This window comes from Schistocerca piceifrons, chromosome 3 (assembly GCF_021461385.2).
Source record: "Schistocerca piceifrons isolate TAMUIC-IGC-003096 chromosome 3, iqSchPice1.1, whole genome shotgun sequence".
Taxonomy (NCBI): domain Eukaryota; kingdom Metazoa; phylum Arthropoda; class Insecta; order Orthoptera; family Acrididae; genus Schistocerca; species Schistocerca piceifrons.
The window spans coordinates 286,696,413-286,709,268 of NC_060140.1; the positions used below are offsets into that span (position 1 = coordinate 286,696,413).

General features: G+C 35.4%; 1 protein-coding gene across 1 annotated transcript in view; it reads right to left on the minus strand.

Moving 5' to 3' along the window:
* The window catches only part of LOC124788593 (testis-specific serine/threonine-protein kinase 3-like), a 60,089-nt gene continuing 47,233 nt past the window's right edge, over window positions 1-12,856 (minus strand). The window contains exon 6 of the mRNA XM_047255863.1: window positions 1-132. Coding sequence (XP_047111819.1) covers window positions 51-132 — 82 coding nt within the window. The 3' untranslated portion in view covers window positions 1-50. The remainder of the gene's footprint in view (window positions 133-12,856) is intronic.

Sequence of the window (12,856 nt, forward strand, 5' to 3'; positions counted from 1 at the left end):
ACACACACACACTCCACTGGTAGGACACTAGCTTTTCGTATACATTTTCATTACAATTCATTTTTCAGCCATGCATTTTGTTTGATGTGTTTAACAGTAGCTCGTCGGGTAACATCTGGTTCCAGAAGTCGCCTGAAAATGCAAATACAGTTTGTGTATACATAAGAAGTCCAGATCACCTGTAAGTAACAATGTATAGAAATACCTTAAATATTAATAAACATGGCCAAGACAGAAAAGCGGTAATTAAGTCGCATTCACAAAACGGGCTTCAGCCAATTGATGTGTGTGGTCCTACACAAACTGTTTATATAGTTGCTGATAAAACAGTAAGTTTTGGTGGGTGTATGATTTTTTGGGATGGTTACTAAAAAGCTATTTTGCAAATATCAGACATTTTTATGTCAACAATAAAACACAAAATATAGAACCACTGAGAGCCATTAGAAACTGAACTGTCCGAAACAAATGTTTCAAATGGCTCTGAGCACTATGGGACTTAACTCCTGAGCTCACCAGTCCCCTAGAACCTAGAACTACTTAAACCTAACTAACCTAAGGACAGCACACACATCCATGCCCGAGGCAGGATTCGAACCTGCGACCGTAGTGGTCGCGTGGTTCCAGACTGTAGCGCCTAGAACCGCTTGGCCACCCCGGCCGGCCGGCCAAAACAATATTGATGCCTATACAATAGAAATTCTGAATATTTATTTAAATATGAGCACACAGACATAAAAAAAATTAACTGTATTATACCAGAAAATGACAAGATCGATGAATTAACTTATGGCCTGTCCATACAACAATAAAAAATATATGATAACCGGGACTTGCTGTTGGATCATAAAATGAGACGCTTCAGATCAATGATTATAGAAGGGCACCACCACTGAACATGCCACCTACCATCTCTCTATCCATATATTACAAAATCTTAATCACCTACAGAATTTTCTGTAATGTGTCTAAGGTGTTTCTATTATGCAAATTACAACAATCTTGTAGAAAAATGTAAGTTTATGGCTTTCAAAGTACAAAGAGTAACTGGTTCACTTCATATTTAACTGATAACCAGCAAGTGATCATGACAGACAGTTCATACACTCTTCATGATGAATCTTCTTTTGGTTGGGGCTAACTACTATAGGCATTCCATGGTATTCAATACTGAGACTAATACTCTTCTTGTCATAAATAAATAACCTTCCATCTTACAGTGATAAAACAGTAGCAATGCTCTTTGCTGATAATATAGGCATGGTAATCAAGCTGAATATGGATGCAGCAATAAAAAGTACAATAACAGAAATATTCAGAACAATTACTGATTGTGAGTAGTTCTTAATATATGATCTATCACTTATCTTAGATAAAACATAGTTCAGATATGTAATTAGATTAGATTAGATTAGATTAGATTTACTTTCATTCCAATTGATCCATAGTGAGGAGGTCCTCCAGGATGTGGAACATGTCAGAAAAACAACAATACATGACAAATATTTAAACTAAAACAAATAAGCTAATGTACCATTCCACAGGTCCCAAGTGGAATGATCGTCATTTTTTAATGAACACTAAGAGTCATTTTACAAATACTATTGCACTGAATTTAAAATAAAAAAGTTTTATATTTATTTATAAGGTAAGAAACATGTAATACAACTACTGTAATACTTATTTACAATGAACACATTACTGCACTGAAATGGTGCAGAAGTTAGATTATACTTACACACACACACACACACACACACACACACACACACACACACAAATTTTCAGTGAACACATTACTGCACTGAAATTGTGCAGAAGTTATGTTGTACTTATATACAAATCAGTTGGTTTTCCTCAGAAATTCATCAATGGAGTAGAAGGAGTTGGCCACCAATAAATCCTTTAGGCTTCTCTTAAACTGAATTTCATTGGTTGTTAAGCTTTTTATGGCTGCTGGCAAGTTATTGAAAATGTGTGTTCCTGAATAATGCACACCTTTTTGTACAAGACTAAGTGACTTTAAATCCTTGTGAAGATTATTCTTATTTCTAGTATTGATTCCATGAATTGAGCTGTTGGTTTGAAAAAGTGATATATTTTTAATGACAAATTTCATTAAGGAATAAATATATTGGGAAGCTGTAGTTAGTATCCCTAGTTCCCTAAACAGGCTTCTGCAGGATGTTCTTGAGTTCACACCACATATAATTCTTACTGCACGTTTTTGTGCCCGGAAAACTTTAGCTTGGCTTGATGAATTACCCCAGAAAATAATCCCATATGACATTATGGAATGAAAGTAAGCATAGTATGCCAGCTTTTTCATTTTTATATCCCCTATGTCTGACAAAATTCGCATTGCAAACAGAGATTTGTTAAGACGCTTCAGCAGTTCTGTGGTGTGCTCCTCCCAGTTGAATTTATTATCAAGCTGTAATCCCAAGAATTTAACACCGTCCACTTCTTCTATCTTCTTGTCATCATATGTTAGACATATACTCTTGGGACACCCCTTACAAGTTCTGAACTGCATGTAGTGTGTTTTTTCAAAGTTTAGTGACAAAGAATTGGCTAGGAACCAGTGATTAATGTCTACAAATATTTTATTGGCTGATCTTTCTAAGACTACACTTGATTTGCTATTTATTGCAATGTTTGTATCATCAGCAAACAAAACAAACTTGGCATCTGGTAATGTTACTGATGAAAGGTCATTGATATACACAAGAAAAAGTAAGGGCCCCAAAATGGAACCTTGTGGGACCCCACATGTAATTAGTTCCCAGTTGGATGATGCCTGATAGCTTGATACATGTCTCTTTCCTAATAACACCCTTTGTTTCCTGCCAGAGATATAAGATTTGAACCATTTTGCAGCATTTCCTGTTACACTATAATATTTTAGTTTACTTAAAAGGATATTGTGATTTACACAGTCAAATGCCTTTGACAGATCACAAAATATACCAGTTGCCTGCAATTTTTTGTCTAATGAATTAAGTACATTTTCACTGTAAGTGTAGATAGCCTTCTCAATATCAGAACCTTTTAGAAATCCAAACTGTGACTTTGACAGTATGTTATTTGAGATAAGATGGTTATAAAGACGACTGTACATTACTTTTTCGAAAATTTTTGAGAATGCTGGCAACAGTGAAATTGGACGGAAATTTGATGCTATTTCTTTATCTCCCTTCTTAAACAGTGGCTTAACTTCAGCATATTTCAGCCATTCGGGAAATATTCCACTGATAAACGACTGGTTACACAGATAGCTTAATATGTTACTTAGCTCAGAATCACATTCTTTAATTAACTTTGTTGATATTTCATCATACCCACTAGATGTTTTTGATTTTAAAGATTTTATGATGGACATTATTTCTGTTGGGGTAGTGAGGGTCAAATTCATATTATGGAAGTTACTTGAAATGTCTGGTCTAAGGTAATCCATAGCAGCATCTACCGAACCTGACAACCCCATCTTTTCAGTAACAATGGAGCACAAGGGAAACAAAATATGTTGAAATTTCCTGAGTGTGCATACTGATCAGAACTAGAAATGGAAATCACAGTTTAAATCTTCCGATATGCATGAGTTCAGCAATGTTTGCGATACACCCAATTGCCGATTTTGATGATGAAATCATCATAAAGCTGGCATATTTTGCAATTTGTATACTTCCTTTTGTTAACATCTTATGGGATAACTTTCTAGGATAATTCCACAACTAGACAGGAAATATTCATGGCATAGAAAAATGTTGTACCGATAATATCTGATGTGCATAATTAAGCATTATGTAGGCAACTGTTTAATGCACATGTGTATACTGAAAATGGTTTCATGAAGTTTTTTGTGAAGAATTAGTCTAGATATGAAGTTATAGCAACATTTATAAATATTGTACTAAGACCAAAAACATCCTCCATTATAAACAATTTAATCTTTCCCTTGCACCAAAAGGAGCAAAGCAAGCCACCATAATTATATTTGGCCATGCCCCATTTGAATTATAGGTGCTGGCAGACAATTAAAACAGTTTTAAAAATAAATGGAAACCATTTCTGCTTGACAGCTTCTTCTCCACACACAGATTTCGAAATATTTCATGTTGGGTTATACAGGGTGCGGTAAATACAAGTGGCCTGTACAAGATGGATATCATTGTACATGAATTTATGCATTAACAAACGAGGAAAAGACTTACAGTTACTTCCAACAGGATGGAGCAACTGCCCATACAGTCAGCCAAATGTTGGAGCACATTCACACAATCTTCATGCCTGAAAGTGTTGTTAGCAGAGGTAAGTCTGATCATGGCTCAAGCTGGGCACCCAGGCCACCTGATCTGTCACTGTACAATTACTTTGTGTGGGAAGCCCTCAAGTCAAAGGTGCAAATTGCAACAACCCTCATAGTCTTCAAGAAGTGCAGCAGAACATTACAGATGAGACTGCAACAATCCCAGCAGTCCAGCTTTGATCCACCTTTATTAACTAGCTGACCAGGGCCCAAACATGCCAAGAGATGAATGGTGATCACTTTCAAGATCTGATATAGTCAAGTTAGTATTGTATTTCCTTTCCTCTGCTTTGTTTCTTTGTACCCTGGAAATCTGTTCTCTGGGCCACCTTTATTTGCCCCATCCTCTATCCATTAAATTTTACTGTAGATAATGATTCAAGTAGAAATCTAGTTATGTAAATTGCCAACTGGTAATAATATGGTATTTTCACCAAAAATGCAACTTATTCATAAACATACTGATGCATGCAAAATTACTATGAGCTGTCACAAATGTCATTCCCAGAAGATGAAAATAACTAACAGATTTAGTTATATGGCTTCTAAATAAGAGGCTAAAAAATGAAATTTATGAACAATATTCAAAGCATCCAAACAAAGGAAAAACACACAACCACCAGTGCTGGAAAGGAGACCATTGGAACAGTGATGGCACAAATACAGGATAACACATTTCTATTGGACTGCTATCTCAAGAGACACAAACAAATTAACAGGAAATGAATTTTTGTGGAAAGTAGAACAGTTAATAGTGGCTTTGAAAAATCACTCAAAACCCTGGGTCTGTAGAGCTCTTGAGCACAGTATCTCACATTTACATCAATAATTTATCAGACATTTCAGTACGAAGGGGTACTTTCAGTTCTTGGTAGCCTATAAGGAAGTAGTACATTATTACATCAAAAAATGGTGAAAATCTGCAAAGAAACAACTTGTTCCAAGAACAGGACAGACAGTCATTTTCAAGTTGCCAATATCATTTATCCATGATGTGGTGTTACATATCACTCCAGAGGAGTGACATGAACCCCCTATGTATTCTTGCTGATAATGAGACTCATGAATCAATGCCATAATACAAGTTATTGCAGGAGAGAGCATGGATATTATGTAGATTTGTTATTTTTATTTGCATGTGGAGAATCATGGCAAGGAATGACGCAGATCTTCAGCATGGGTTGGCAGTAACTTCATGAGACTAAGTACTTGTGTGGATGCAAATATAGATCATAGTATCACTAGCCTACTTTGGAGACATGCAGAGTCCTCAGAGGATATATATATTTTTAACAAAGTTACGATATTGGTGAGGCAAATGAAATGTGCTTGAGATTACTCACATTCATTCTTTGAATAGACGTCTATGTAGAGGTTAGAAGTTGGACATTATGTTTTGATAGGGGTTTAATGTATCCAGTTGATGATGTATATGTTTATAGGTGATGTATGTATTATAATTACTTAAGGTCTTAGTATATTATTCCAGATAAATTAGAATAGCAACACTGAATTTTCTTACAGCAGTAACTATGCTATGTGAACAGGAAGTGTGTCATAGCCATACACAATATCACAGTCAAGCAAAAACAGGTAAAGAAGACACAATACTTAATCTTCATTAAATAAAACACATGTCCAATGAAATCATTACACTGATTAGGAACTTCACTTTGGAAAAGAAGCTAAAGCTTGTCATTATAGCAGTGGAAGTCCTTGATCACTATTATCTGACAGGAAATTAACATTAAAGTGTCAATAATAGTAACTCTTCTATTCATTTTACAAAACAATATTAATATTTCTTTTAAATGCTTGATGAAATTGATGGTATTAACTGCTTATTGTTTGTACACCATCAACACTACTAGTAGGGGCATTTATATATGTTTCCAGGTCCTCTGCCGAAGCACAGAAATCAAACACTGTTCAGTACTACAATCACTAATCTCTGAGGCTAAAGACCTAACTGCAGGTTTTGTATATAGCCATTATTTTCCTTTTACTGTTTATTCAATGACATATTAGCTTTCATTCATCTACTTTTTCTAGTTTGTTTCCATTATTTTAGTGTGATGTTATGACAATCATCTGCTGAAATTCCTGTTTAAAAGTTAATCTTTTTTATTTATAAGATAATTTGTGTTTTTATGGTAAATCCTAAAAGACTGAGTGTTCTTACATATAGGCAATTACCCATTTAAGTAGACTCTTGACAGAAGCATGTCATGCAATTTGTGATGCAACCAAGTGAGGAACAAAGCAGTGACTACATCCATGTGTCAGCACCCTTCCCTCCAGAGAAAGTAGGTTCTGCATTTTTGATATGGGTTTTTGTAATGCTTGAAGAGTGAGATTACCTGCACACTACTGCAAGAACCATTCCCTGCAATGTACCTATCATCATTCGCACTTATGTAACTGAAGTTGTAGCCAAAGCTTTTGTCTATAACTCCAATTACTATGATGTTATATTTCAAAACATACCTTTCACTCTGTAGCCAAACATGTACTATTTTGAAGCTTCCTGACAAGTTTAAGCTGCATTCCAGGCCAGAACTCAAGCCCAGAGCCTTGCTTTTCATGAGCAAGGCTCTGAATAACTTAACTGTCGAGGTACAACTCATGACCTATCCTCACAGCTTCAATTCCACCAACCCTATCCTCACAGCTTTAATTCTACCTACAACTGTCTCCTACACTCCAAACTTTACAGGAGTTCTCCTGAATACCTTACAAGAGCAGCAATTTTGGAAGGAAGGATTTTACAGAGAAAAAGCTTAGCTACAGTCAACAGATTGTTCCCAGAATCAATGCTTCACTCTGCAGTTGATTGTGACCTCGTTTTCCTGATAGGTTAAGACTGTTTCAGTCTGTAATGAAGTTTCGGCATATAATCTTTTCTATCAACATCTAGCCCCAGAGAAACTTAATCAATGCCCAGTACTTGGCCTAAAAATTCTGTTATACAAAGTAATCTACACATGTTTACCTGATTCAACTCTCCCATCCCATGGTGACTCCCTAGCATTAAGACTAATTCTTTGCCTTGCACCTATCTTGTCAGATTACTCTTTAACTTGTTGGGACATCTGCATATTTTGGTTCATAGACTTTGATGCACTGAATCTATTGGACATATAAATCAAAATTACCAGACTTGCACCATCTGTTGAATATTCTTGCTGATTTTGGAGGATTGACCATAATTAGTCATTCTGCTGAACCAATATTGCTGCAAACTATAGTTTGCAATTATGCTGGCTCTCCTCATGCAACTGTCTAACCTTTTCTATCACTCGTAGTAACAGTAATAATCTGTACTGCTAAATGCAAGTATGATTACAATCCAAATAGGAAATTTATTTGATGAGAAATTGTGATTTGTCTTATAACATACATATTCTAATTATTTGACTAGAGTGCAGGAGACAGGTCAAAATATAGTTAATACAGTTTCACTGATATAAAGCTATAGTTAATAAGATGGAGTTGTATTTAAACATAAATGCAACTTTTTTGTGAAAAGATACCTTTACTTATTCACATAACAAGACAATTTATAAACTACCTCCTGCTCAAATATTCACTTCATAAATCATGAAACCTTCAACTGAGTAGTAGCACCATTCAAGCAGAGTATCATGCAGCTTTATTTTCAGTGACTCTAGGTTCATACTCAAAATGTTCTTGGGTTTATAATTTTTTATAAATTTTCATTCCCATGTAATGGAGAGTCTGAGCATATAAGTTCAAAGAGTGAGCAGGGACCATAAAGTTTTCTTTATTTCTTGTATAATTATAAGTGCACTCAAAGCAGTTCTCTTCACATAATTCTAAACCGGCATGCAAAAAAATGATAATATCATAGATATTCAAGGAAGCTACTGTTAATGATTTCAGGTTTGTAGACAATGCGCAATATGATCTCCGTGGATGCAGAGCAATGTGTTTCTAATAATTCTTTTCTGTAATTTCAGTATGGGCATTAAGTTACTCAGATTTCCCCAAGAAACGATACCATGCCTTGTAAATGACTGTAAGTAGCTCTGGTATGCAGTTTTCCTTGTGTCCATGTAGGTGCCATTTGCCATATTTGCATTGCAAATGCAAAGCTACATAGTTTGTTTACTAGTTATTCCACGCGTTTGTTCCAATTTAAATTCTTGTCTTGGTTTAATCCTAGAAATTTTGCACAATCCACCTCTTCTAGAGTTTGGTTTTTATGGTTTATTTTAATTTTCTGGTCTATTGACTGCTTTATTCTGAACTGGATCACATGGGTTTTCAGGATGTTCAGGGTTAATCCATTGAGATGAAACCATGTTTCTAAATGACCTATTGTATTGATGATGCAGACAGAGATAGTTTCTGGCTCACACTCAATTAGTACAGATGTGTCATTGTCAAATAAAACTGAGTGGGCATTTCTATTGATTGATAGATCATTAATGTAGAATAAAGACAAAATAGGCCTAGGATAGAAACTTGAGGACACCTTGTGTTATTGTCTTCCGTTTGGAGGAGCAATTTGCTGCATTTGTAGAGACAACAATTCTTTGTTTCCTATTGGATAGATATGAAGTAAGCAAGTGTGGAACAGCATTCCTAATTCCATACATGTCAAGTTTATGAGTAAGAAGTGCGTGGCTTACTGAGTCAAAGGTTTTTGTGAGGTCACGGAAGATCCCTGAAACCTTATTTTTATTGTCTAATGATGTGCTAATCTTGTCAACAAACTTGTGATTTGCATCTATAGTGATTTTTCCATGCCAAATTGATTTTCCAAAATAATCTCATATTTTCCAATAAAAATCTGAATCTGGATGGCAGCTACTTTTTCAAATACTTTTGAGAGGACTGGAAGAAAAGATATCGGATATAATTTCCCAAATCCTTTCTTTACTCTTTTTTTTAACAGCAGTTTTGCCTCTGTATACTTTATCACCTCTGGGAAGTATCCATGCTCAAAAGATGGGTTTATTATTTCAAACAGTGCATTTTCTATTATTTTACACAAAATTTGGTAACTTTTGTGGGTATCCCATCCCAACCTGCAGAGCTTTTCTTTTTCAGTGTTAATATAATATTTTTTACTTAATTGCTTACACTGTTTTAAATTTTGTGAGGCTTTTATTTATTCTCATGTCTTAAAATTAAACTATTATTTGCCATTTGCTTTGCTGTCTTGGCAACTTTCTAAAACGTAATTTTGTATCGTCTAACATATTCAACAAATTCAGTATTTTTATTATATATTAGTTCATTATTTAGTTGTCTTTTATTAGTACCAATGATCTGTATACCTTGAGTGATCCATTTCAACTTTACTGTCGCTTTATTTAGACAAGTTTAAGGTGGAAACATTTCATTGAAAACATTTAAAAAACTACTCAAGAATACTGCAAAATTTGCACTGCTTGAAATATTTTGGTCAAAGTGCCATTCTGTCTTGCCCAGCTTGTCATGAAATGAACTCATGTTTTCCTGATTAAAATTCCATTTCATGCAGATTTTTTAAAACAGAACTACCTTACTTTATCTCAACTCAATAAATACAGCTGAATGATCAGAAACTCTTAAATCTGAAAAAAATTTATGTGCATCTTCAAAAACGTAATTAGTTGAAATATTGTCTATACATGCAGCTGAGCATTTTCTCTAGTTGATAACAAAAAATTTAATTTTAAACTATATTTTTCTATTATGTCAATAAATTTTGATGCTTCATCATTTTCACTCAACACATTGATTTTGAAATTGGCTGTAATTACGTTTTTTCCTTTTTCTCTTTACTGAGGTTTTCTAGCAAAAATTGAAATTTACACAGGAATTGCTTAGTTGTAACTTTTCCTGGGATTCTATAAATTGACATTATAGCAACATTTAGGTTCCTTAATTTGAAACAGTGTGTCAAAGCAAGCTGGGATGATTTTTACTTCCCCTCTTGTTTTGCCATCCACCTCCTTAAAATTCATTTTTTTCATTTTTGACTACTTATTGTTAACATACATGAGTATAAGCTGCGTTTTTGTAAAAGTGAAAGGTTGGCCATCAGTTCTAAACATAGCACCAAATCTAATTTTATGCTTAGTTTTGTGTATGTCAGCAATTTCCTAATTTATTTTGACTATGCCTAGTTAGTATCTTTTGTTATAGTGTGAAATCAGTAATCGTTTCGTAACTTAAATTCTATTGCTGACTTATAAACAGATACCAGTTCTATACTAATTATGAACATTAGGAGGAACAACTAGTACTATTCTTAAAGGATCTATTTGGCTCTATTTGAAAACATGTTAGCAAAGCCAGTCCTTAATTAATTCCAAAGTAATTAACAGTTTTGTCAGAAGTATTTTTTGTATAATGATATCTGCTAATTTCATAATTTAAACAAATAATTCAGCCTACCTCTTGTAGTAGAAGAAACTATTAAAAAGATGGAATTTTTCGATGTATTCAGTTAATTTAATGAGTTAAATTTTAATTGTAATTTCTGTAAATTAAACATCAAACTATGTGTAGTTTCAGTGCCTATTATTGTGCTGACATACGAGAGTCTGATTTTTGGTCCCGAGACACTCAGTCCACAGCCGAGTTTCAGACAAGAAACCTGTGTTGGTTAGAACAACAACAATGCATCAACTTAACCGTGAAATAAGTGTTACACCAAGAGGCCATGTGTTAAAGCAATGACAGTGTCTGTTCAATTAATCTGAAAGACTGTGAAATCTATGGTTAGGTTTTTATTGCTCTTAGATATTCAACAGTAAACTATTGTAGCAGCATGTTGATGTTTGCCTGCAAACTATTAATGAGGCTTACCAAAAGTTAAACAATAGTGCACTGACCATATAACTGTATTATTGGGAGGTTGTGAACAGTGATAGTAAAGAACTGTGAAACACAAATGTGCACCTGTCGGTGACATCATGTAAAGTAGTCAGTGTTAAACTTTCACCCCCAATTTTTTCAGCCAGTATCACAACTTAGTACATTGACACAAAGGACAACAAATGAAGAAAGAAAGCAGATGAACACCACAACAGCAACCCTCAAAAATCACTCTTCATTTAAACAGTTAAAGTCACTTCTTTCACAGTAATCGAAATGTGAATACATAAGTGGGCATGAACTCCTACAAAAGCTGGTAGCTAACTTAAAGTTTTCAAACTTATTTAAGATTTTTATTGCACCTTCACTAAGCCAGTATTCATTTAAATAAATTACTTTAATATTTTTAAACTCAGACCAAAAATTGAAATTTTAGAACATTTGTCATTTCAGTATTCAGCATTTAATTCAGTTACATTCCAGTGCATGATATATGTACTCCCAGCTGTATTTACACTGAAGAGCCAAAGAAACTGGTACACCTGCCTAATATTGCATAGGGCCCCCGCGAGCAACATGACGTGTGATAGACTCGACTAATGTCTGAAGTAATGCTGGAGGGAACTGACGCCATGAATCCTACAGAGCTGTCCATAAATCTGATAAATCAGTAAGAGTGTGAGGGGGTGGAGATCTCTTCGCAACAACATGTTGCAAGGCAGCCCAGATATGCTCAATGATGTTCATGTCTGGGATGTTCATGTCTGTGGAGTTTGGTGGCCAGCGTAAATGTTTAAACTCAAAAGAGCCACTCTGAAGCAATTCTGGACATGTGTGTCGTCGCATTGTCCTGCTGGAATTGCCCAAGTCTGGCTGAATGCACAGTGGACATGAATGGGTGCAGGTGACCAGACAGGATGATTATGTATGTGTCACATGGCAGAGTCTTATCAAGACGTTCAGGGGGTCCGGTATCACTCCAACTGCACATGACCCACACCATTACAGAGCCTCCACAAGCTTGAACAGTCCTCTGCTAACATGCAGGGTCCACAGATTCATGAGGAGGTCTCCATACCCATACAGGTCCATCCACACAATACAATTTGAAATGAGACTTGTCCGACCAGGAAACATGTTTCCAGTCATCAACAGTCCAATGTCAGTGTTAATGGGCACAGGAGAGGCGTAAAGTTTTGTGTCATGCAGTCATCAAGGGTAAATGAGTGGGCCTTCAGCTCCAAAATCCCATATCAGTGACGTTTCATTGAATGGTTCGCAGGCTGATGCTTGTTGATGACCCAGCACTGAAATCTGCAGCAATCTGCAGAAGAGTTGCACTTCTGTCACATTGAATACTTCTCTTCAGTTACCATTGGTCCCGTTCTTGCGGTATCTTTTTATAGCTGCAGCAATGTCAGAGATTTTATGTTTTACTGGATTCCTGATATTCAGGATACACTAGTGAAATGGTCATATGGGAAAATCCCCACTTCATCGCTACCTCGGAGATGCTGTGTCCCATCGCTCATGTGCCAACTATAACACCACATGCAAACTCATTTAAATCTTGATAATCTGCCATTGTAGCAGCAGTAACCGATCTAACAACTGTGCCAGACACTTGTTTTCTTATACAGGCATTGCCGACCGCAGTGCCGCATTCTGCCTGTTTACATATACCTGTATTTAAATATGCATGCCTTCACCAGT